General features: G+C 34.9%; 1 protein-coding gene across 1 annotated transcript; it reads left to right on the top strand.

The window, feature by feature from the left end:
- Nucleotides 1–189: 189 nt before the first annotated feature.
- Nucleotides 190–27530, top strand: LOC310927179 (BAR/IMD domain-containing adapter protein 2; the record flags this gene model as incomplete). The annotated part of the gene is made up of 14 exons (XM_083889466.1): nucleotides 190–237; nucleotides 347–422; nucleotides 574–660; nucleotides 19735–19796; nucleotides 19906–19977; nucleotides 20322–20459; nucleotides 20950–21102; nucleotides 24109–24285; nucleotides 25057–25723; nucleotides 25811–26012; nucleotides 26199–26261; nucleotides 26550–26718; nucleotides 26802–26842; nucleotides 27458–27530. The coding sequence occupies 14 exons, from the start codon at nucleotides 190–192 to the stop codon at nucleotides 27528–27530; spliced, it is 2028 nt and encodes a 675-aa protein (XP_083745592.1).
- Between the last annotated feature and the right edge of the window lie 380 nt (nucleotides 27531–27910).

Here is a 27910-nt window from a genome sequence, read left to right as displayed (position 1 = left end):
CACAAATACTGTGTGTGCTTTTCCATTCTCCTTAAGTTTCCTGGTACATTTTAGGAGTCATTCATCAACAACTGAGATATATTTATCCTCGTATTTTCTCTTCAGGTTATTGGTGATTACTCTGAAGTGTAGGACCCTGGACAACAGTAGAAACGTACACAGTGGCAGTAAAAACGTGAGAGTAAGAAAATGTCCCGAACTGAGGAGGTCAACAAGATGACAGAAAACGTCTACAAGGTAAAGCTGAACTGTTTATAATATAAATAAATATGACCATGGCTTGTCACGAAGTGTACACACAAAACTGTAGTAAACTAAGCCATCATTTACCTGTAAATGCTAACAGGGGATTTTGGACCAGTTCAACCCCAGTCTGAAGAACTTTGTGACCATGGGGAAACACTATGAAAAAGCCCTGACAGGTCAGTTGAGCAGAGGCACTATTTTTGAATTTTATGGGGTAAATGAATCCAGTAAAACAGTTTTAATTTACTGAATCGTTTGAAAGGTTGGTCCTGGCTCTATGTAGAGATTTCCTTTTGAAATTCTTCCTAAATGTGCTTTCTTCATTAGGAGTAACCGTGGCTGCCAAAGGCTACTTTGATGCCCTGGTGAAACTCGGAGAACTCTCCAGTGACAGTCAAGGCTCCAAAGAGCTGGGTAAGTGGGCGGCTGGCGGCGAGAGGAGGATGGGTTGAGGAGAGAATAAAAATGATTTACTGTAAAGAGCTAATAAAGTTTACAGCGTCAGTGTGTGTGACAGCTGCTGAGAAGTTGCATTTGGTCTGTGGGGCTGCTGCATGTGTTGGAGAGCGAGGAGATGAAGACAAGAGGGAATGAGGAAATGTAGAGACAGAGAGAACAGAGGGAAAGGGAGAGAGTGGGGTCATTGTTGGGAGATTAACAACACCACATGATCTCATTGTAATGCTGAAAAACAGCGGGGGAGGCAGGCAAGTGTCGGAGGGCGAGATGCCAGCCACCACATACTACAGTGCTGTGTGACCGAGGGAGGGACTGACTGACCCACTGCCACTCTGTAAATGAGAAATTATTGTCAAAGCAGCACGTTTTATCATCATTATTTTTTATTGTCCAAATTCGCACCAAAAAGTCATATTTAAGTATGTTAGAAAAATGTCATTACTTAGTATGTCGTCCAAAATTTGACAAAAAAGTCAAACTACAGTATGCCAAATTTTTTTTCTCCAAAGATGGCCACATTATGGAGACACAGTATAGTATGACGCACTACATAGTATAGTATGACGTTTTTGTCAAGTTTTGGACCAAAAAAAGTTTTTCAAAAAAATGGTCAGATTTTGGACGACATAGTATAGTATGACGTACTGCATAGTATAGTATGACGTTTTTGTCAAGTTTTGGACCATAAAAACGTTTATCAAAAAAATTGTCAGATTTTGGACAACATAGTATAGTATGTCGTTTTTGTCAAATTTTGGACCAAATTTTTTTTCTCCAAAAATGTCCACATTTTGGAGACATAGTATAGTATGACGCACTACATAGTACAGTATGACGTTTTTGTCAAGTTTTGGACCAAAAAAACGTTTTTCAAAAAAATTGTCAGATTTTGGACGACATAGTATAGTATGTCGTTTTTGTCAAATTTTGGACCAAATCTTTTTTTCTCCAAAAATGGCCACATTTTGGACAACATAGTATAGTATGACGCACTACATAGTATAGTAGAACGTTTTTGTCAAGTTTTGGACCAAAAAAACGTTTTTCAAAAAAATTGTCAGATTTTGGACGACATAGTATAGTATGTCGTTTTCGTCAAATTTTGGACCAAATTTTTTTTCTCCAAAAATGTCCACATTTTGGAGACATAGTATAGTATGACGCACTACATAGTACAGTATGACGTTTTTGTCAAGTTTTGGACCAAAGAAACTTTTTCAAAAAAATTGTCAGATTTTGGACGACATAGTATAGTATGACGTACTGCATAGTATAGTAGAACGTTTTTGTCAAGTTTTGGACCAAAAAAACGTTTTTCAAAAAAATTGTCAGATTTTGGACGACATAGTATAGTATGTCGTTTTTGTCAAATTTTGGACCAAATTTTCTTTCTCCAAAAATGTCCACATTTTGGAGACATAGTATAGTATGACGCACTACATAGTATAGTATGACGTTTTGTCAAGTTATGGACCAAAAAACTTTTTTCAAAAAAATTGTTACATTTTGGACGACATAGAATAGTATGTCGTTTTTGTCAAATTTTGGACCAATTTTTTTTCTCCAAAAATGGCCACACTTTGGAGACATAGTATAGTATGACGTACTACATAGTACAGTAGAACGTTTTTGTCAAGTTTTGGACCAAAAAAACGTTTTTCAAAAAAATTGTCAGATTTTGGACGACATAGTATAGTATGTCGTTTTTGTCAAATTTTGGACCAAATTTTTTTTCTCCAAAAATGTCCACATTTTGGAGACATAGTATAGTATGACGCACTACATAGTACAGTATGACGTTTTTGTCAAGTTTTGGACCAAAGAAACTTTTTCAAAAAAATTGTCAGATTTTGGACGACATAGTATAGTATGTCGTTTTTGTCAAATTTTGGACCAAATTTTTTTTCTCCAAAAATGTCCACATTTTGGAGACATAGTATAGTATGACGCACTACATAGTACAGTATGACGTTTTTGTCAAGTTTTGGACCAAAAAAACGTTTTTCAAAAAAATTGTCAGATTTTGGACGACATAGTATAGTATGCTGTTTTTGTCAAATTTTGGACCAAATCTTTTTTTCTCCAAAAATGTCCACGTTTTGGAGACATAGTATAGTATGACGCACTACATAGTACAGTATGACGTTTTTGTCAAGTTTTGGACCAAAAAAACTTTTTCAAAAAAATGGTCAGATTTTGGACGACATAGTATAGTATGTCGTTTTTGTCAAATTTTGGACCAAATTTTTTTTCTCCAAAAATGTCCACATTTTGGAGACATAGTATAGTATGACGCACTACATAGTACAGTATGACGTTTTTGTCAAGTTTTGGACCAAAAAAACGTTTTTCAAAAAAATTGTCAGATTTTGGACGACATAGTATAGTATGTCGTTTTTGTCAAATTTTGGACCAAATCTTTTTTTCTCCAAAAATGGCCACATTTTGGACAACATAGTATAGTATGACGCACTACATAGTATAGTAGAACGTTTTTGTCAAGTTTTGGACCAAAAAAACGTTTTCAAAAAAATTGTCAGATTTTGGACGACATAGTATAGTATGTCGTTTTCGTCAAATTTTGGACCAAATTTTTTTTCTCCAAAAATGTCCACATTTTGGAGACATAGTATAGTATGACGCACTACATAGTACAGTATGACGTTTTTGTCAAGTTTTGGACCAAAGAAACTTTTTCAAAAAAATTGTCAGATTTTGGACGACATAGTATAGTATGACGTACTGCATAGTATAGTAGAACGTTTTTGTCAAGTTTTGGACCAAAAAAACGTTTTTCAAAAAAATTGTCAGATTTTGGACGACATAGTATAGTATGTCGTTTTTGTCAAATTTTGGACCAAATTTTCTTTCTCCAAAAATGTCCACATTTTGGAGACATAGTATAGTATGACGCACTACATAGTATAGTATGACGTTTTGTCAAGTTATGGACCAAAAAACTTTTTTCAAAAAAATTGTTACATTTTGGACGACATAGAATAGTATGTCGTTTTTGTCAAATTTTGGACCAATTTTTTTTCTCCAAAAATGGCCACACTTTGGAGACATAGTATAGTATGACGTACTACATAGTACAGTAGAACGTTTTTGTCAAGTTTTGGACCAAAAAAACGTTTTTCAAAAAAATTGTCAGATTTTGGACGACATAGTATAGTATGTCGTTTTTGTCAAATTTTGGACCAAATTTTTTTTCTCCAAAAATGTCCACATTTTGGAGACATAGTATAGTATGACGCACTACATAGTACAGTATGACGTTTTTGTCAAGTTTTGGACCAAAGAAACTTTTTCAAAAAAATTGTCAGATTTTGGACGACATAGTATAGTATGTCGTTTTTGTCAAATTTTGGACCAAATTTTTTTTCTCCAAAAATGTCCACATTTTGGAGACATAGTATAGTATGACGCACTACATAGTACAGTATGACGTTTTTGTCAAGTTTTGGACCAAAAAAACGTTTTTCAAAAAAATTGTCAGATTTTGGACAACATAGTATAGTATGCTGTTTTTGTCAAATTTTGGCCCAAATTTTTTTTCTCCAAAAATGTCCACATTTTGGAGACATAGTATAGTATGACGCACTACATAGTACAGTATGACGTTTTTGTCAAGTTTTGGACCAAAAAAACTTTTTCAAAAAAATGGTCAGATTTTGGACGACATAGTATAGTATGTCGTTTTTGTCAAATTTTGGACCAAATTTTTTTTCTCCAAAAATGGTCACATTTTGGAGACATAGTATAGTATGACGCACTACATACTATAGTATGACGTTTTGTCAAGTTTTGGACCAAAAAACTTTTTTCAAAAAAATTGTTACATTTTGGACGACATAGTATAGTATGTCGTTTTTGTCAAATTTTGGACCAAATTTTTTTTCTCCAAAAATGTCCACATTTTGGAGACATAGTATAGTATGACGCACTACATAGTACAGTATGACGTTTTTGTCAAGTTTTGGACCAAAAAAACGTTTTTCAAAAATTGTCAGATTTTGGATGACATAGTATAGTATGACGTACTGCATAGTATAGTAGAACGTTTTTGTCAAGTTTTGGACCAAAAAAACGTTTTTCAAAAAAATTGTCAGATTTTGGACGACATAGTATAGTATGTCGTTTTTGTCAAATTTTGGACCAAATTTTCTTTCTCCAAAAATGTCCACATTTTGGAGACATAGTATAGTATGACGCACTACATAGTACAGTATGACGTTTTTGTCAAGTTTTGGACCAAAGAAACTTTTTCAAAAAAATTGTCAGATTTTGGACGACATAGTATAGTATGTCGTTTTTGTCAAATTTTGGACCAAATTTTTTTTCTCCAAAAATGTCCACATTTTGGAGACATAGTATAGTATGACGCACTACATAGTACAGTATGACGTTTTTGTCAAGTTTTGGACCAAAAAAACGTTTTTCAAAAAAATTGTCAGATTTTGGACAACATAGTATAGTATGCTGTTTTTGTCAAATTTTGGCCCAAATTTTTTTTCTCCAAAAATGTCCACATTTTGGAGACATAGTATAGTATGACGCACTACATAGTACAGTATGACGTTTTTGTCAAGTTTTGGACCAAAAAAACTTTTTCAAAAAAATGGTCAGATTTTGGACGACATAGTATAGTATGTCGTTTTTGTCAAATTTTGGACCAAATTTTTTTTCTCCAAAAATGTCCACATTTTGGAGACATAGTATAGTATGACGTACTACATAGTACAGTAGAACGTTTTTGTCAAGTTTTGGACCAAAAAAACGTTTTTCAAAAAAATTGTCAGATTTTGGACGACATAGTATAGTATGTCGTTTTTGTCAAATTTTGGACCAAATTTTTTTTCTCCAAAAATGTCCACATTTTGGAGACATAGTATAGTATGACGCACTACATAGTACAGTATGACGTTTTTGTCAAGTTTTGGACCAAAGAAACTTTTTCAAAAAAATTGTCAGATTTTGGACGACATAGTATAGTATGTCGTTTTTGTCAAATTTTGGACCAAATTTTTTTTCTCCAAAAATGTCCACATTTTGGAGACATAGTATAGTATGACGCACTACATAGTACAGTATGACGTTTTTGTCAAGTTTTGGACCAAAAAAACGTTTTTCAAAAAAATTGTCAGATTTTGGACAACATAGTATAGTATGCTGTTTTTGTCAAATTTTGGCCCAAATTTTTTTTCTCCAAAAATGTCCACATTTTGGAGACATAGTATAGTATGACGCACTACATAGTACAGTATGACGTTTTTGTCAAGTTTTGGACCAAAAAAACTTTTTCAAAAAAATGGTCAGATTTTGGACGACATAGTATAGTATGTCGTTTTTGTCAAATTTTGGACCAAATTTTTTTTCTCCAAAAATGTCCACATTTTGGAGACATAGTATAGTATGACGCACTACATAGTACAGTATGACGTTTTTGTCAAGTTTTGGACCAAAAAAACGTTTTTCAAAAAAATTGTCAGATTTTGGACGACATAGTATAGTATGTCGTTTTTGTCAAATTTTGGACCAAATCTTTTTTTCTCCAAAAATGGCCACATTTTGGACAACATAGTATAGTATGACGCACTACATAGTATAGTAGAACGTTTTTGTCAAGTTTTGGACCAAAAAAACGTTTTTCAAAAAAATTGTCAGATTTTGGACGACATAGTATAGTATGTCGTTTTCGTCAAATTTTGGACCAAATTTTTTTTCTCCAAAAATGTCCACATTTTGGAGACATAGTATAGTATGACGCACTACATAGTACAGTATGACGTTTTTGTCAAGTTTTGGACCAAAGAAACTTTTTCAAAAAAATTGTCAGATTTTGGACGACATAGTATAGTATGACGTACTGCATAGTATAGTAGAACGTTTTTGTCAAGTTTTGGACCAAAAAAACGTTTTTCAAAAAAATTGTCAGATTTTGGACGACATAGTATAGTATGTCGTTTTTGTCAAATTTTGGACCAAATTTTCTTTCTCCAAAAATGTCCACATTTTGGAGACATAGTATAGTATGACGCACTACATAGTATAGTATGACGTTTTGTCAAGTTATGGACCAAAAAACTTTTTTCAAAAAAATTGTTACATTTTGGACGACATAGAATAGTATGTCGTTTTTGTCAAATTTTGGACCAATTTTTTTTCTCCAAAAATGGCCACACTTTGGAGACATAGTATAGTATGACGTACTACATAGTACAGTAGAACGTTTTTGTCAAGTTTTGGACCAAAAAAACGTTTTTCAAAAAAATTGTCAGATTTTGGACGACATAGTATAGTATGTCGTTTTTGTCAAATTTTGGACCAAATTTTTTTTCTCCAAAAATGTCCACATTTTGGAGACATAGTATAGTATGACGCACTACATAGTACAGTATGACGTTTTTGTCAAGTTTTGGACCAAAGAAACTTTTTCAAAAAAATTGTCAGATTTTGGACGACATAGTATAGTATGTCGTTTTTGTCAAATTTTGGACCAAATTTTTTTTCTCCAAAAATGTCCACATTTTGGAGACATAGTATAGTATGACGCACTACATAGTACAGTATGACGTTTTTGTCAAGTTTTGGACCAAAAAAACGTTTTTCAAAAAAATTGTCAGATTTTGGACAACATAGTATAGTATGCTGTTTTTGTCAAATTTTGGCCCAAATTTTTTTTCTCCAAAAATGTCCACATTTTGGAGACATAGTATAGTATGACGCACTACATAGTACAGTATGACGTTTTTGTCAAGTTTTGGACCAAAAAAACTTTTTCAAAAAAATGGTCAGATTTTGGACGACATAGTATAGTATGTCGTTTTTGTCAAATTTTGGACCAAATTTTTTTTCTCCAAAAATGGTCACATTTTGGAGACATAGTATAGTATGACGCACTACATACTATAGTATGACGTTTTGTCAAGTTTTGGACCAAAAAACTTTTTTCAAAAAAATTGTTACATTTTGGACGACATAGTATAGTATGTCGTTTTTGTCAAATTTTGGACCAAATTTTTTTTCTCCAAAAATGTCCACATTTTGGAGACATAGTATAGTATGACGCACTACATAGTACAGTATGACGTTTTTGTCAAGTTTTGGACAAAAAAAACGTTTTTCAAAAATTGTCAGATTTTGGATGACATAGTATAGTATGACGTACTGCATTGTATAGTAGAACGTTTTTGTCAAGTTTTGGACCAAAAAAACGTTTTTCAAAAAAATTGTCAGATTTTGGACGACATAGTATAGTATGTCGTTTTTGTCAAATTTTGGACCAAATTTTCTTTCTCCAAAAATGTCCACATTTTGGAGACATAGTATAGTATGACGCACTACATAGTACAGTATGACGTTTTTGTCAAGTTTTGGACCAAAGAAACTTTTTCAAAAAAATTGTCAGATTTTGGACGACATAGTATAGTATGTCGTTTTTGTCAAATTTTGGACCAAATTTTTTTTCTCCAAAAATGTCCACATTTTGGAGACATAGTATAGTATGACGCACTACATAGTACAGTATGACGTTTTTGTCAAGTTTTGGACCAAAAAAACGTTTTTCAAAAAAATTGTCAGATTTTGGACAACATAGTATAGTATGCTGTTTTTGTCAAATTTTGGCCCAAATTTTTTTTCTCCAAAAATGTCCACATTTTGGAGACATAGTATAGTATGACGCACTACATAGTACAGTATGACGTTTTTGTCAAGTTTTGGACCAAAAAAACTTTTTCAAAAAAATGGTCAGATTTTGGACGACATAGTATAGTATGTCGTTTTTGTCAAATTTTGGACCAAATTTTTTTTCTCCAAAAATGGTCACATTTTGGAGACATAGTATAGTATGACGCACTACATACTATAGTATGACGTTTTGTCAAGTTTTGGACCAAAAAACTTTTTTCAAAAAAATTGTTACATTTCGGACGACATAGTATAGTATGTCGTTTTTGTCAAATTTTGGACCAAATTTTTTTTCTCCAAAAATGTCCACATTTTGGAGACATAGTATAGTATGACGCACTACATAGTATACAGTATGACGTTTTTGTCAAGTTTTGGACCGAAAAAACGTTTTTCAAAAATTGTCAGATTTTGGATGACATAGTATAGTATGACGTACTGCATAGTATAGTAGAACGTTTTTGTCAAGTTTTGGACCAAAAAAACGTTTTTCAAAAAAATTGTCAGATTTTGGACGACATAGTATAGTATGTCGTTTTTGTCAGGTTTTGGACCAAATTTTCTTTCTCCAAAAATGTCCACATTTTGGAGACATAGTATAGTATGACGCACTACATAGTACAGTATGACGTTTTTGTCAAGTTTTGGACCAAAGAAACTTTTTCAAAAAAATTGTCAGATTTTGGACGACATAGTATAGTATGTCGTTTTTGTCAAATTTTGGACCAAATTTTTTTTCTCCAAAGATGTCCACATTTTGGAGACATAGTATAGTATGACGCACTACATAGTACAGTATGACGTTTTTGTCAAGTTTTGGACCAAAAAAACGTTTTTCAAAAAAATTGTCAGATTTTGGACAACATAGTATAGTATGCTGTTTTTGTCAAATTTTGGCCCAAATTTTTTTTCTCCAAAAATGTCCACATTTTGGAGACATAGTATAGTATGACGCACTACATAGTACAGTATGACGTTTTTGTCAAGTTTTGGACCAAAAAAATGTTTTTCAAAAATTGTCAGATTTTGGACGACACAGTATAGTATGTCGTTTTTGTCAAATTTTGCAGGTATAGGTCGTGGGTTCAAATCTTTGCTTGGTAAAAGCTTTTCATGTTGTTTAAAAAAGTACATTATGGCTTTTTCTTTTAACATCACACAGATTTGATAAAGCCAGGAATAGAACCCACACCCTTAGGCTTGGAATGCCAGCGTTTTGCCAATTGAGCCACTGTGCAACATAACCTTTGAGGTGTTGTCTATTTCTTACATTGTGGATGGCGTAGCATAGTAAGACTTTTTGGTCAAATTTTGGACCAATTTTTTTTCTTCCAAAAATGGTCACATTATGGACGACATAGTAAAGTAGGACGTACTTCATAGTATAGTATGTCGTTTTTGTCAAATTTTGGACCAATTTTTTTTCTTCCAAAAATGGTCACATTATGGACGACATAGTATAGTAGGACGTACTACATAGTATAGTATGACGTTTTTGTCATGTTTTGGACCAAAAAAAAGTTTATCAAAAAAAAATTCTGATTTTGGAAAACATAGTATAGTATGTCGTTTTTGTCAAATTTTGCAGGTATAGGTCGTGGGTTCAAATCTTTGCTTGGTAAAAGCTTTTCATGTTGTTTAAAAAAGCATATTATGGCTTTTTCTTTTAACCTCACACAGATTTGGCAAAGCCAGGAATTGAACCCACAACCTTAGGCTTCGAAAGCCAGCGTTTTGCCAATTGAGCCACTGTGTAACATAAACTTTGAGGTGTTGTCTATTTCTTAGGTTGTGGACGGCGTAGTATAGTATGACTTTTTGGTCAAATTTTGGACCAATTTTTTTTCTTCCAAAAATGGTCTCATTATGGACGACATAGTATAGTAGGATGTACTACATAGTATAGTACTACGTTTTTGTCATGTTTTGGACCAAACAAACGTTTTCAAAAAAATGTTCAGATTTTGGACGACATAGTACAGTATGTCGTTTTTGTCAAATATTGGACACATTTTTTTTCTTCCAAATATGGTCACATTTTGGACGACATAGTATAGTATGACGTACTACATAGTACAATATGACGTTTTTGTCAAGTTTTGTACTAAAAAAACGTTTTTCAAAAAAAATTTCAGATCTTGGACGACATAGTATAGTATGTCGTTTTTGTCAAATTTTGGACCAATTTTTTTTCTTCCAAAAATGGTCACATTATGGACGACATAATATAGTAGGACATACTACATAGTATAATATGACGTTTTTGTCATGTTTTGGACCAAAAAAAAGTTTATCAAAAAAAAATTCTGATTTTGGAAAACATAGTATAGTATGTCGTTTTTGTCAAATTTTGCAGGTATAGGTCGTGGGTTCAAATCTTTGCTTGGTAAAAGCTTTTCATGTTGTTTAAAAAAGCATATTATGGCTTTTTCTTTTAACCTCACACAGATTTGGCAAAGCCAAGAATTGAACCCACAACCTTAGGCTTCGAAAGCCAGCGTTTTGCCAATTGAGCCACTGTGTAACATAAACTTTGAGGTGTTGTCTATTTCTTAGGTTGTGGACGGCGTAGTATAGTATGACTTTTTGGTCAAATTTTGGACCAATTTTTTTTCTTCCAAAAATGGTCTCATTATGGACGACATAGTATAGTAGGATGTACTACATAGTATAGTACTACGTTTTTGTCATGTTTTGGACCAAACAAACGTTTTCAAAAAAATGTTCAGATTTTGGACGACATAGTACAGTATGTCGTTTTTGTCAAATATTGGACACATTTTTTTTCTTCCAAATATGGTCACATTTTGGACGACATAGTATAGTATGACGTACTACATAGTACAATATGACGTTTTTGTCAAGTTTTGTACTAAAAAAACGTTTTTCAAAAAAATTGTCAGATCTTTGACGACATAGTACAGTATGTCGTTTTTGTCAAATTTTGGACCAATTTTTTTTCTTCCAAAAATGGTCACATTATGGACGACATAATATAGTAGGACATACTACATAGTATAGTATGACGTTTTTGTCATGTTTTGGACCAAAAAAAAGTTTTTCAAAAAAAAATTCTGATTTTGGAAAACATAGTATAGTATGTCGTTTTTGTCAAATTTTGCAGGTATAGGTCGTGGGTTCAAATCTTTGCTTGGTAAAAGCTTTTCATGTTTTTTAAAAAAGCATATTATGGCTTTTTCTTTTAACATCACACAGCTTTGACAAAGCCAGGAATTGAACCCACAACCTTAGGCTTCGAATGCCAGCGTTTTGCCAATTGAGCCACTGTGTAACATAAACTTTGAGGTGTTGTCTATTTCTTACATTGTGGACGGCGTAGAATAGTATGACTTTTTGGTCAAATTTTGGACCAATTTTTTTTCTTCCAAAAATGGTCACATTATGGACGACATAGTATAGTATGACGTACTACATAGTACAATATGACGTTTTTGTCAAGTTTTGTACTAAAAAAACGTTTTTCAAAAAAATTGTCAGATCTTGGACGACATAGTATAGTATGTCGTTTTTGTCAAATTTTGAACCAATTTTTTTTCTTCCAAAAATGGTCACATTATGGACGACATAGTATAGTAGGACGCACTACATAGTATAGTACTACGTTTTTGTCATGTTTTGGACCAAAAAAACGTTTTTCAAAAAAATGTTCAGATTTTGGACGACATAGTATGTCGTTTTTGTCAAATTTTGGACCAAATTGTTTTTCTCCAAAAATGGTCACATTTTGGAGACATAGTATGGTATGACGCACTACATAGTATAGTATGACGTTTTTGTCAAGTTTTGGACCAAAAACGTTTTTTCAAAAAAAAATTCAGATTTTTGACGACATAGTATATAGTATGTCGTTTTTGTCAAATTTTGGATCAATTTTTTTTTCTCCAAAAATGGCCACATTTTGGAGACATTGTATAGTATGATGTACTACATAGTACAATATGACGTTTTTGTCAAGTTTTGTACTAAAAAAACGTTTTTCAAAAAAATTGTCAGATCTTGGACGACATAGTATAGTATGACGCACTGCATAGTATAGTATGACGTGTTTGTCAAGTTTTGGACCAAAAAAACGTTTTTCAAAAAAATTTTTTGATTTTGGACGACATAGTATAGTATGTTGTTTTTGTCAAATTTTGGACCAAATTTTTTTTTTCTCCAAAAATGGTCACATTCTGGAGACATAGTATAGTATGACGCACTACATCGGATAGTATGACGTGTTTGTCAAGTTTTGGACCAAAAAAACGTTTTTCAAAAAAATTGTTCGATTTTGGACGACATAGTATAGTATGTCGTTTTTGTCAAATTTTGGACTAAAAAAACGTTTTTCAAAAAAATTGTCAGATCTTGGACGACATAGTATAGTATGACGCACTGCATAGTATAGTATGACGTGTTTGTCAAGTTTTGGACCAAAAAAACGTTTTTCCAAAAAATTCTTTGATTTTGGACGACATAGTATAGTATGTCGTTTTTGTCAAATTTTGGACCAAATTTTTTTTTTCTCCAAAAATGGTGACATTCTGGAGACATAGTATAGTATGACGCACTACATAGGATAGTATGACGTGTTTGTCAAGTTTTGGACCAAAAAAACGTTTTTCAAAAAAATGGTCAGCTTTTGGACGACATAGTATAGTATGTCGTTTTTGTCAAATTTTGGACCAAATTCTTTTTTTCTCCAAAAATGGTCACATTCTGGAGACATAGTATAGTATGACGCACTACATAGGATAGTATGACGTGTTTGTCAAGTTTTGGACCAAAAAAACGTTTTTCAAAAAAATGGTCAGCTTTTGGACGACATAGTATAGTATGTCGTTTTTGTCAAATTTTGGACCAAATTTTTTTTTCTCCAAAAATGGTCACATTCTGGAGACATAGTATAGTATGACGCACTACATAGGATAGTATGACGTGTTTGTCAAGTATTGGACCAAAAAAACGTTTTTCAAAAAAATGGTCAGCTTTTGGACGACATAGTATAGTATGTCGTTTTTGTCAAATTTTGGACCAAATTCTTTTTTTCTCCAAAAATGGTCACATTCTGGAGACATAGTATAGTATGACGCACTACATAGGATAGTATGACGTTTTTGTCAAGTTTTGGACCAAAAAAACGTTTTTCAAAAAAATTGTTCGATTTTGGACGACATAATATAGTATGTCGTTTTTGTCAAATTTTGGACCAAATTTTTTTTCTCCAAAAATGGTCACATTTTGGAGACATAGTATAGTATGACGAGCTACATGGGATAGTATGACGTTTTTGTCAAGTTTTGGACAAAAGAAAAGTTTTTCAAAAAAATGGTCAGATTTTGGACGACATAGTATAGTAGGACGCACTACATAGTATAGTACTACGTTTTTGTCATGTTTTGGACCAAAAAAACGTTTTTCAAAAAAATTGTCAGATTTTGGATGTCATAGTATAGTATTTCGTTTTTATCAAATTTTGGACCAAATCTTTTTTTCTCCAAAAATGGTCACATTTTGGAGACATAGTATAGTGTGACGCACTACATAGGATAGTATGACGTGTTTGTCAAGTTTTGGACCAAAAAAACGTTTTTCAAAAAAATGGTCAGCTTTTGGACGACATAGTATAGTATGTCGTTTTTGTCAAATTTTGGACCAAATTCTTTTTTTCTCCAAAAATGGTCACATTCTGGAGACATAGTATAGTATGACGCACGACATAGGATAGTATGACGTGTTTGTCAAGTTTTGGACCAAAAAAACGTTTTTCAAAAAAATTGTTCGATTTTGGACGACATAGTATAGTATGTCGTTTTTGTCAAATTTTGGACCAAATTTTTTTTTCTCCAAAAATGGTCACATTCTGGAGACATAGTATAGTATGACGCACTACATAGGATAGTATGACCTGTTTGTCAAGTTTTGGACCAAAAAAACGTTTTTCAAAAAAATTGTTACATTTTGGACGACATAGTATAGTATGTTGTTTTTGTCAAATTTTGGACCAAATTTTTTTTTCTCCAAAAATGGTGACATTCTGGAGACATAGTATAGTATGACGCACTACATAGGATAGTATGACGTGTTTGTCAAGTTTTGGACCAAAAAAACGTTTTTCAAAAAAATGGTCAGCTTTTGGACGACATAGTATAGTATGTCGTTTTTGTCAAATTTTGGACCAAATTCTTTTTTTCTCCAAAAATGGTCACATTCTGGAGACATAGTATAGTATGACGCACTACATAGGATAGTATGACGTGTTTGTCAAGTTTTGGACCAAAAAAACGTTTTTCAAAAAAATGGTCAGCTTTTGGACGACATAGTATTTAGTATGTCGTTTTTGTCAAATTTTGGACCAAATCTTTTTTTTTCTCCAAAAATGGTCACATTCTGGAGACATAGTATAGTATGACGCACTACATAGGATAGTATGACGTTTTTGTCAAGTTTTGGACCAAAAAAACGTTTTTCAAAAAAATTGTTCGATTTTGGACGACATAGTATAGTATGTCGTTTTTGTCAAATTTTGGACCAAATTCTTTTTTTCTCCAAAAATGGTGACATTCTGGAGACATAGTATAGTATGACGCACTACATAGGATAGTATGACGTGTTTGTCAAGTATTGGACCAAAAAAACGTTTTTCAAAAAAATGGTCAGCTTTTGGACGACATAGTATAGTATGTCGTTTTTGTCAAATTTTGGACCAAATTCTTTTTTTCTCCAAAAATGGTCACATTCTGGAGACATAGTATAGTATGACGCACTACATAGGATAGTATTTCGTTTTTATCAAATTTTGGACCAAATTCTTTTTTTCTCCAAAAATGGTGACATTCTGGAGACATAGTATAGTATGACGCACTACATAGGATAGTATGACGTGTTTGTCAAGTTTTGGACCAAAAAAACGTTTTTCAAAAAAATGGTCAGCTTTTGGACGACATAGTATAGTATGTCGTTTTTGTCAAATTTTGGACCAAATTCTTTTTTTCTCCAAAAATGGTCACATTCTGGAGACATAGTATAGTATGACGCACTACATAGGATAGTATGACGTGTTTGTCAAGTTTTGGACCAAAAAAACGTTTTTCAAAAAAATGGTCAGCTTTTGGACGACATAGTATAGTATGTCGTTTTTGTCAAATTTTGGACCAAATTTTTTTTTTCTCCAAAAATGGTCACATTCTGGATGTCATAGTATAGTATGACGCACTACATAGGATAGTATGACGTGTTTGTCAAGTATTGGACCAAAAAAACGTTTTTCAAAAAAATGGTCAGCTTTTGGACGACATAGTATAGTATGTCGTTTTTGTCAAATTTTGGACCAAATTCTTTTTTTCTCCAAAAATGGTCACATTCTGGAGACATAGTATAGTATGACGCACTACATAGGATAGTATGACGTTTTTGTCAAGTTTTGGACCAAAAAAACGTTTTTCAAAAAAATTGTTCGATTTTGGACGACATAGTATAGTATGTCGTTTTTGTCAAATTTTGGACCAAATTTTTTTTCTCCAAAAATGGTCACATTCTGGAGACATAGTATAGTATGACGCACTACATGGGATAGTATGACGTTTTTGTCAAGTTTTGGACAAAAGAAAAGTTTTTCAAAAAAATGGTCAGATTTTGGACGACATAGTATAGTATGACGTACTACATAGTATAGTATGACGTTTTTGTCAAGTTTTGGACCAAAAAAACGTTTTTCAAAAAAATTGTCAGATTTTGGATGTCATAGTATAGTATTTCGTTTTTATCAAATTTTGGACCAAATCTTTTTTTCTCCAAAAATGGTCACATTTTGGAGACATAGTATAGTGTGACGCACTACATAGTATAGTATTTCGTTTTTATCAAATTTTGGACCAAATCTTTTTTTCTCCAAAAATGGTCACATTTTGGAGACATAGTATAGTGTGACGCACTACATAGGATAGTATGACGTGTTTGTCAAGTTTTGGACCAAAAAAACGTTTTTCAAAAAAATGGTCAGCTTTTGGACGACATAGTATAGTATGTCGTTTTTGTCAAATTTTGGACCAAATTCTTTTTTTCTCCAAAAATGGTCACATTCTGGAGACATAGTATAGTATGACGCACTACATAGGATAGTATGACGTTTTTGTCAAGTTTTGGACCAAAAAAACGTTTTTCAAAAAAATTGTTCGATTTTGGACGACATAGTATAGTATGTCGTTTTTGTCAAATTTTGGACCAAATTTTCTTTTCTCCAAAAATGGTGACATTCTGGAGACATAGTATAGTATGACGCACTACATAGGATAGTATGACGTTTTTGTCAAGTTTTGGACAAAAGAAAAGTTTTTCAAAAAAATGGTCAGATTTTGGACGACATAGTATAGTATGACGTACTACATAGTATAGTATGACGTTTTTGTCAAGTTTTGGACCAAAAAAACGTTTTTCAAAAAAATTGTCAGATTTTGGATGTCATAGTATAGTATGTCGTTTTTGTCAAATTTTGGACCTAATTCTTTTTTTCTCCAAAAATGGTCACATTCTGGAGACATAGTATAGTATGACGCACTACATAGGATAGTATGACGTTTTTGTCAAGTTTTGGACCAAAAAAACGTTTTTCAAAAAAATTGTTCGATTTTGGACGACATAGTATAGTATGTCGTTTTTGTCAAATTTTGGACCAAATTTTTTTTTCTCCAAAAATGGTGACATTCTGGAGACATAGTATAGTATGACGCACTACATAGGATAGTATGACGTGTTTGTCAAGTTTTGGACCAAAAAAACGTTTTTCAAAAAAATGGTCAGCTTTTGGACGACATAGTTTTGTATGTCGTTTTTGTCAAATTTTGGACCAAATTCTTTTTTTCTCCAAAAATGGTCACATTTTGGAGACATAGTATAGTATGACGCACTACATAGGATAGTATGACGTTTTTGTCAAGTTTTGGACCAAAGAAAAGTTTTTCAAAAAAATGGTCAGATTTTGGACGACATAGTATAGTATGACGTACTACATAGTATAGTATGACGTTTTTGTCAAGTTTTGGACCAAAAAAACGTTTTTCAAAAAAATTGTTACATTTTGGATGTCATAGTATAGTATTTCGTTTTTATCAAATTTTGGACCAAATTTTTTTTCTCCAAAAATGGTCACATTTTGGAGACATAGTATAGTGTGACGCACTACATAGTATAGTATGACGTTTTTGTCAAGTTTTGGACCAAAAAAACGTTTTTCAAAAAAATTGTTTGATTTTGGACGACATAGTATAGTATGTCGTTTTTGTCAAATTTTGGACCAAATTTTTTTTTCTCCAAAAACGGTCACATTCTGGAGACATAGTATAGTATGACGCACTACATAGGATAGTATGACGTGTTTGTCAAGTTTTGGACCAAAAAAACGTTTTTCAAAAAAATGGTCAGCTTTTGTACGACATAGTATAGTATGTCGTTTTTGTCAAATTTTGGACCAAATTTTTTTTTCTCCAAAAATGGTCACATTCTGGAGACATAGTATAGTATGACGCACTACATAGGATAGTATGACGTGTTTGTCAAGTTTTGGACCAAAAAAACGTTTTTCAAAAAAATGGTCAGCTTTTGGACGACAAAATTCTTTTTTTCTCCAAAAATGGTCACATTCTGGAGACATAGTATAGTATGACGCACTACATAGGATAGTATGACGTTTTTGTCAAGTTTTGGACCAAATTTTTTTTTCTCCAAAAATGGTCACATTCTGGAGACATAGTATAGTATGACGCACTACATAGGATAGTATGACGTGTTTGTCAAGTTTTGGACCAAAAAACGTTTTTCAAAAAAATGGTCAGCTTTTGGACGACATAGTATAGTATGTCGTTTTTGTCAAATTTTGGACCAAATTCTCTTTTTTCTCCAAAAATGGTCACATTCTGGAGACATAGTATAGTATGACGCACTACATAGGATAGTATGACGTTTTTGTCAAGTTTTGGACCAAAAAAACGTTTTTCAAAAAAATTGTTCGATTTTGGACGACATAGTATAGTATGTCGGTTTTGTCAAATTTTGGACCAAATTTTTTTTCTCCAAAAATGGTCACATTTTGGAGACATAGTATAATATGACGCACTACATAGGATAGTATGACGTTTTTGTCAAATTTTGGACCAAATTCTCTTTTTTCTCCAAAAATGGTCACATTCTGGAGACATAGTATAGTATGACGCACTACATAGGATAGTATGACGTTTTTGTCAAGTTTTGGACCAAAAAAACGTTTTTCAAAAAAATTGTTCGATTTTGGACGACATAGTATAGTATGTCGGTTTTGTCAAATTTTGGACCAAATTTTTTTTCTCCAAAAATGGTCACATTTTGGAGACATAGTATAGTATGACGCACTACATAGGATAGTATGACGTTTTTGTCAAGTTTTGGACCAAAGAAACGTTTTTCAAAAAAATGGTCAGATTTTGGACGACATAGTATAGTATGACATACTACATAGTATAGTATGACGTTTTTGTCAAGTTTTGGACCAAAAAAACGTTTTTCAAAAAAATTGTCAGATTTTGGATGTCATAGTATAGTATTTCGTTTTTATCAAATTTTGGACCAAATTGTTTTTCTCCAAAAATGGTCACATTTTGGAGACATAGTAAAGTATGACCCACTACATAGTATAGTATGACGTTTTTGTCAAGTTTTGGACCAAAAAAACGTTTTTCAAAAAAATTGTCAGATTTTGGATGTCATAGTTTAGTATGTCGTTTTTGTCAAATTTTGGACCAAATGTTTTTTTCAAAAAAATTGACAAATTTTGGACAACAGTATAGTATGACGTTATTGTGAAATTTTGGACTTTAAGTTTTTTTTTTTTTAAATATGGTCAGATTTTGGACGAAATAGTGTAGTATGACTTTGAGGTTGACAACATCATGACGTTTTGGTAACATTTTGGGCTAAAAAAAATTCAAAAAAATTCTCAGATTTTGGACGACATAGTATAGAATTATAGAATAAAAAAAAATTGACAAAAAAGTCATACTTTAGTATGTCGTCCAAAATTCGACAAAATTCATATTTTACACACTTGTGTTGATGGTGATATTCAGTGTAAATCCTTGTGTGCAGGTTAAAGGTAATATATGGCATGTAAACATATGTACAACAGCGACCTTCATCATTTAAAATGCTTACTGCATATCAAAATGAAAATATTGTAGGGGCGAGGTTGCCAGATTCTTTGAAAACACAGTAATCAGATGCTGCACTTACCACATAGTGAATGTGTGTCTTCTTTAGAGCAGCAGCAGCAGAGAATGATCACATTTGTTTGCTTGCTGCTTGTCACAGGTGACACACTCTTTCAGATGGCTGAGGTACACAGACAGATACAGGTGCAGCTGGAGGATGTGGTAAGACTCTGCAGCAGTGTGACCATTGTCATGACATATTTGAATCATGACATTTATTAACTGGTTAATATATTGACATCATTGTGATTTTGTCTCATTTCACCGACAGCTGAAACTGTTTCACTCAGAGCTGCTCGTACAGTTGGAGCAGAAGCTGGAGCTGGACATTAAATACCTCACAGTATGTGCACACGTTGACCAAAATGTGTTCTACTCACACTACAGACATACATACAGTACATGCATGTGATAAGTAGTTTAAAACTTTGCATTTGCTTTTTGATTTTACAAAAATATGGCTGCACTTATACACAGCGTTACAATGAGTTTATGCACATTCTGATCCACATATGTATATAACTGTCCCACCGTCATAAACAGAGTTTGAAAGTGCAACCGCAGTATTTGACTCAAACCTGCCTAATATCTCTTTTCACATCATGGTCTTTTTAATGGTCTTAATATAACACATTCCTTTTAAATTCGAAATAATAATGACGACACTTGTATTGACTCTCTTTTCAGGCCACTTTAAAGAAGTATCAGAGTGAGCGGAGATCTAAATCCGAGTCTATCGAGCGCTGCCAGTCCCAGCTCAAGAAGCTCCGCAGGAAGAGTCAGGGCAGCCGTCACCCCAACAAATACGGAGACAGAGAGATGCAGGTAAACGAAGAGCAGAGCACTGTGTTGGGAATAACTCGGGAAATAAAGTGCACCCACTTGTAAAGCGAAGTGAGTCACAGTGATCTCTTTCTTTTGCGAAATCCTTCAAACTCTTAACATCTCACTCAGCATTAGAGCAGATTAAAAAGCATTTGTGGGAGAAGTAGGTCGTTGTGAATAAGATTAAAGAGCAATCTGCCTCAGCTGATTATTCAGAAAAACAAGCAACTTAGAGAAAAAATGTTGAGCTGGAGGAAGCACGAATGATATCAGAGGGCGAGAGGATCTGAGAAATCACAGGAGTGTGTAAGCAAATGTCAAACGATAATATTTGATATTTTCTTGTTGTTATCACTGTGAAACAGGCAGGATGTGATGTCATTAACTCTCTCCTGACAATGTAGACTAAAGGTCACCCAGTCTACATATTTTAGGGTTGGTGTGTGATTGTTTGAGGACATTCAGGTCAAATTTCTGATTCTTCCCAAAGTATGTGGAGTTAATGAGTCGCCGCCAAGGTGAGCTGGACACGCTGGTCGCCGCGGGTTACAGGTCAGCGCTCACTGAGGAGAGGAGACGATACTGTTTCCTGGTGGACAGACAGTGTTGTGTCACCAAATTGCTCATCAACTACCACTCCAAGGTCAGTGTTGTGTAGATCAAAGTTCAGTTCACACACATGAAATTTTAATTAGTTTATTTTTTTTGATTCATTCATTTGTTTATTCAAGTGTCAAACACCACGGTGCCCAGCCCTCACGGGCTTATTAGACACTACAATCATTTCTCAATTATTTCCAGATAGCCACGTGACGTTGGACGTAACACAGAACCCAACATGACATAACTGAACCAATACAAATAAGTACACATACTACAAATAAAGATGGCTTGTCATATGGCAGGGGTTCTCAAAGTTTTGATAGCTGAGGGCCAATTTAGGAACCAAACATTGGCTTGAGGGCCGCCAAAGGAAAAAAAACCAGAAAGAAATCCCATTTGTAATAATTTTAATGACCAGATTGCAGTTCTACAGTTTACACTTATTGGTCTGTATCCAGTAATGTCCAATAAACATTTAACAAGCTTAGTAGCTCCTGGATTAAAACTATCAACTGTAATTCACTGCGGGTCGCCAGAAATGTTTCTGCGGGCCGCCATTGGCCCCCTGGCCGCACTTTGAGAACCAATGTCATATGGGATACAAAATACTTTGCCACAGATACCAGGCCTTTTCTATACATTTTGACCAAATTGTTTTTTCTCCAAAAATGGTCACATTTTGGAGACATAGTATAGTATGACGCACTACATAGTATAGTATGACGTTTTTGTCAAGTTATGGACCAAAAAAACGTTTTTCAAAAAAATTGTCAGATTTTGGACGACATAGTATAGTATGTCGTTTTTGTCAAATTTTGGACCAAAAAAACGTTTTTCAAAAAAATGGTCAGATTTTGGACGACATAGTAGTATGTCGTTTTTGTCAAGTTTTGGACCAAAAAAACGTTTTTCAAAAAAATTATCAGATTTTGGACGACATAGTATAGTATGTCGTTTTTGTCAAATTTTGGACCAAAAAAACGTTTTTCAAAAAAATGGTCAGATTTTGGACGACATAGTAGTATGTCGTTTTTGTCAAGTTTTGGACCAAAAAAACGTTTTTCAAAAAAATTATCAGATTTTGGACGACATAGTATAGTATGTCGTTTTTGTCAAATTTTGGACCAAAAAAACGTTTTTCAAAAAAATGGTCAGATTTTGGACGACATAGTAGTATGTCGTTTTTGTCAAGTTTTGGACCAAAAAAACGTTTTTCAAAAAAATGGTCAGATTTTGGACGACATAGTAGTATGTCGTTTTTGTCAAGTTTTGGACCAAAAAAACGTTTTTCAAAAAAATTATCAGATTTTGGACGACATAGTATAGTATGTCGTTTTTGTCAAATTTTGGACCAAAAAAACGTTTTTCAAAAAAATGGTCAGATTTTGGACGACATAGTAGTATGTCGTTTTTGTCAAGTTTTGGACCAAAAAAACGTTTTTCAAAAAAATTATCAGATTTTGGACGACATAGTATAGTATGTCGTTTTTGTCAAATTTTGGACCAAAAAAACGTTTTTCAAAAAAATGGTCAGATTTTGGACGACATAGTATAGTATGTCGTTTTTGTCAAATTTTGGACCAAATTTTTTTTCTCCAAAAATGGTCACATTTTGGAGACATAGTATAGTATGACGCACTACATAGTATAGTATGACGTTTTTGTCAAGTTATGGACCAAAAAAACGTTTTTCAAAAAAATTGTCAGATTTTGGACGACATAGTATAGTATGACGTTTTTGTCAAATTTTGGACCAAAAAAACGTTTTTCAAAAAAATTATCAGATTTTGGACGACATAGTATAGTATGTCGTTTTTGTCAAATTTTGGACCAAAAAAAAGTTTTTCAAAAAAATGGTCAGATTTTGGACGACAGTAGTATGTCGTTTTTGTCAAGTTTTGGACCAAAAAAACGTTTTTCAAAAAATGGTCAGATTTTGGACGACATAGTAGTATGTCGTTTTTGTCAAGTTATGGACCAAAAAACGTTTTTCAAAAAAATTGTCAGATTTTGGACGACATAGTATAGTATGACGTTTTGTCAAGTTTTGGACCAAAAAAACCTTTTCAAAAAAATTGTCAGATTTTGGACGACATAGTATAGTATGTCGTTTTTGTCAAATTTTGGACAAAATTGTTTTTCTCCAAAAATGGCCACATTTTGGAGACATAGTATAGTATGACATACTACATAGTACAGTATGACGTTTTTGTCAAGTTTTGGACCAAAAAAACGTTTTTCAAAAAAATGGTCAGATTTTGGACGACATAACCCTTATCTATGTCGTTTTTGTCAAATTTTGGCCCAAATTTTTTTTCCCCAAAAATGGCCACATTTTGGAGACATAGTATAGTATGACGTACTACATAGTATAGTATGACGTTTTTGTCAAGTTTTCTTTTCTATACATTTTGCCAAAGCCAAAACATCATTTTTCAAACAGCAAGCACAAAATCTCTCCTTCATATTTCCAAAATATATCAGGATTTTTTTAACTGAATTGATTCAAAAAGAGAGTTCCTTAAATCGCAATATAAAGGACAATAAAAAAACAAAACAGTGAAATTCATCTTCCACAACCTGGAGATCACAGAATTCCCACAAATGTAAATGTTCAGGTGTACCTTTAAATCGACCCACTTCCACCGCCATTGAGCACAGAGGGACCTCTGCCTTCTCTTTAGATTGAGGAACATATAAGGTCCTGTAGCATAATCATTCTTAAATCGAACATCATTTCTAAGTTGTGGCTTTTTCCATATATCCTGTTTCCATTGATCTTCATATTTACTTGACAATCTTTGCCTGACGACACTTATATTACATTGCAAATTATTTTGGTACATTAGTTTTAGTTTAAGTTCACATTTGCTGTTCAAGAGCCTGAAATAATGTTGATAAGTTCTCATGCACTTCTTTGTTTGCAAATAGTGAAATCCAGATGTCTGTGGCGGTTGTAGTACGTCGTGTGACTTACTTGTAAAAAAAAAAAAAAAAAAAAAGATGTTGATCTCAGGCTTATGTTTTCACATTTATGCTCATGCAGGTGAGAGAGCTTCTATCGCAGAAACTGTCTTCCTGGCAGCTGTCGTGTTCTCAGCCGACAAAACTCCCAGAGCGTGCTCTGAACCTGCTGCGTCACACTGCCCCCCAGAGCTCAGGAGCTGCTGGCATCGCTGAGGTTCTCCGTCACACCAAGCTCGCCTCTGCTCAGCCAGAACAGGTAAGTTCAGGTCAGATACTTGATGTACACTCTCTTTGGATGTTGACCTTTAAAACCTTAATTGGATCAGAAAGCCACGTGAGAGTCAAGCAATACACCAAGGTCAATGAAATTCCTCAGAGACAACCACAAAGTCACTTATTAAAGTTGATCAATATAGAATTATGAACACTACCAATATTAGGCTTACTCTACCAGGTACATATATGGTGCACGAAGACCACTGTAGTTCTATGACATGCAATTCATCCATGCTGGACTTGTGGAAATGTGATCCAGCTCCAACTCTACAGATATGTGACTCATGCGTGAATCTCTAATAACTGGACTCTTAGACGTTGTATTTTGACATTAAAGGTGCCATATGTAAGAATGTGGCCAAAAACTAGTTACTACATTCAAATTCAAAATACCGAGGTCTTTTAGGTTTCGTTTTCTGACGTAACTGGCAACCCGTGGTTGCTCGGCAGCTGAGACTCTACTAACTGCAATGATTGGTAGACGGCAGTAGGTGGCGCCACATGCCAAAACATGATTTCAAAACATAAACATGATGATTTTAATGCAAATATTTTGGCTGTACTGTTGTTGTTGGTGAGTTCAGTTTGTTATATGAACATTATTCCTGAGTCTCTGTGACATATTAGGAGGATTTTATGGCCAGTTGCTTTAGATTTATTACATAATGCACCTTCAACTACATGATTTAGTTCAAACATTGACCTAATATTTCTGTTGTAGCTACAATTACCTGTTCTGTTTTTTTTTCAGAGGCTCTCTGTTCAGGAAGTTCCTCCTTTGTTGAATGGAGACTCCAGTCGCTCACAGCAGCAGCAGCAGCAGCAGCAACAGCGCTCGCTGGCCTCCTCCTCCTCCCAGAGTGACACGTTTCCTCCTCAGGGATCTCCTCAGACTTTTCGCTCTGCGTTGTCCACCGAAGGAGCGGCTGGAGGATCATCACGCGGAGCTTCTCCTCAGCACGCCGGCACTCCCGTCAGTGCCACGGCCAGCCCCGTCCCCGACGGCAGCACCAGCAGCAACGCCGGCTCTGCTGCGTCCACTGCCACCACGTCCAGTGGTTCGGGCCCGCAGAGCTCCCTCCTCCTCTCCACCAACACGTCCAACCTCTCCCCGAGCCTCATCCCGTCCACAGTGATGTCGCTCAGTCAGCTCTCCCAGGCCAGCAGCTCCTTGCATGGCATGACCCTCCCGATCCCACACAGTGCTCCACACAGTCCTCCACTGCCTCACAGTGCTCCGCTGTCCAGGGCCATGACTCCTGTGCAACTGTTGCACCAGCAGGTAGGACCGTCGGGAAGCAGCACGTTAAGACCCTCGCGTAACGCCGGGCTGCTGAGGGCCGCAGAGATGAGCGCCACAGCGACACTTCCACTGCCGAGGAGACCTGTCAGTGAAATGAGACTGGGTGGTTTTCAGGGTGAGTTCTGAAAGTGTTTGTGATTGTGTCGTAATCCCCTTAAACTGTCTCTCTCCTCATGTCCTTCTGTCTTTTTTCCGTTTGCAGGCTCCAGTCTCCCCAGGATGCTGCCGTTATCTGGACCGACACGCGCAGAAGCCATGTTTGCTCACGGTGCCGGAGCATCCGAGGGGGGTGGAATAGGGGGTGGGGCTTGCTTACTGCACTTCCTGCCTGGAGACAACATCACCCTGCTCATCTCTGAGCCCAGAGACGGATGGCACTATGGTCAGAACGAACGGACTGGACGGTATGTGTGTGGATGGGAACACTTCCATTTCAAAACTCTTTCTGCAACCAACAGTCGCCCCCTGGTGGCTAACTGCTACGTCCTTACTTCTTCTTTGTTTTAACTTTTGAAACTACGACTATGTCAATGTTTTTGTTCAGTCTGTGTTTCTGATGCTTGACTTATAAAAACATTTTCCCCTCACAGGAAAGGCTGGTTCCCTTTCTCGTACACTCAGACGCATCACAGCAGGTTAGATCACCTCGAGAGGTAAGTCAGACCTCAGGCAGTCTATCAATAAATCAACTGTATGTTTGTATGTATGTATGTATGTACTATGTCTGACACCTGATTGCCATTCCTACTCCTAATAAATCAAGGCGGGTTTCAGAAACTGCAGAATGATACAGTCCAGTCTTTCCACTCTACTGTCCAACACCAACAGCATTGTCGAAGAATTCACACAAAACCAACACCTCTCCGTTCTCATCATGTTTCCTTTGTCGTTTTTTTTCCTCTCGTGTATTCCTTCCTCACTGTCTGCGACCTCCGCTGCAGCTCCCTCTTCTTATCTAAAGCTAACAGCACCAGCACCGGCCAGCTCGACAAACTTGTGTCTCCGGGTCTCGCAGATCTCACCCCCGAGTCAGAGGAGGAGCGCTCGCTTCCTCCCCAGAGGGTCAGCACCTTCCGCCCACGCCCGTACAGCATGGCCGACAGCAACAAGGTTAGAAAACGTCGTTATTTACCACATGGCGCGTAATAGCAATAATTGTAATTGAATCTAATATTTGTGCCTTTGTGTTTCAGATCACCTCAGAATTGGCCTCTTCACCACCTTCCCCAACCAGGTTAGGTCGTCATCACGGTTGTTTTTAATTGAATTACCATTTTTTTAGATTGTTGACAAGTAAGATTTGACAGGAAATGAGACAATAGTGCCTTAAAGGTGCATTATGTAATAAATCTAAAGCAACTGGCCATAAAATCCTCCTAATATGTCACAGAGACTCAGGAATAATGTTCATATAACAAACTGAACTCACCAACAACAACAGTACAGACAAAATATTTGCATTAAAAAAAATATTTTGCAGACTGCAAATCATGTTTTGGCATGTGGCGCCACCTACCGCCGTCTACCAATCATTGCAGTCAGTAGAGTCTCAGCTGCCGAGCAACCAAGGGTTGCCAGTTACGTCAGAAAACGAAACCTAAAAGACCTCGGTGTTTTGAATTTGAATGTAGTAACCGTTTTTGGCCACATTCTTACATATGGCACCTTTAATCACACAAAGCTGGAATCAAACCAAGAAATACATGATCATTCTGTCATCGAGTAAAAGGTCACAGTTGTGGCACTGGTGCCATTTTTAGTCCCAACAGGTTTGATGGAATGGAAGTCTGCAGTTTTCCATCGCTTCTCCTGAAAATATTAAATGTGTTTAAATGGTTTCTCTCCTCAGGCCCAATCCGTTTGCCCACGTACGACTCAGACGAACCGTCACCAACGATCGCTCTGCTCCCATCATAGAGTAAGTGGTTGGTCTGACTACAGACAACCAATTCGCTCGCAACAGCTCGTTGGTTTGTGGTTACTCTTAACTTTAGAATGTTTTGTCCGGCAATTTAATTAATTAAATAAACAGAAAAAGTATAAAAGGTTCACGTGTGAAGACTGACCTTTTATCAAAATGACCACTGACCTGTCACTGTTACGTTAGTCAATGGGAGGAAGTAAAAGCAAAATCACTGTGATGTCTGAAAGTCCTGTTTAAGTAAAAAATATGGGCAAACAAAATAAAACCTTTGCCTGATTTTATGAAACAGAACGATGATGTTTGGCTGTACTTGGCTTGTATTTTTGTCTTGCTCCTTCAAAGCAACTAACATGTATGGGTTTGTCCCAGCCTGTGAAG

This window comes from Microchirus variegatus, assembly GCF_963457635.1.
Source record: "Microchirus variegatus genome assembly, chromosome: 1".
In the NCBI taxonomy this organism is placed as follows: Eukaryota; Metazoa; Chordata; class Actinopteri; order Pleuronectiformes; family Soleidae; genus Microchirus; species Microchirus variegatus.
The sequence above is the reverse complement of the archived record's forward strand: the minus strand, read 5'-3'. Positions and strand labels throughout refer to the sequence as shown.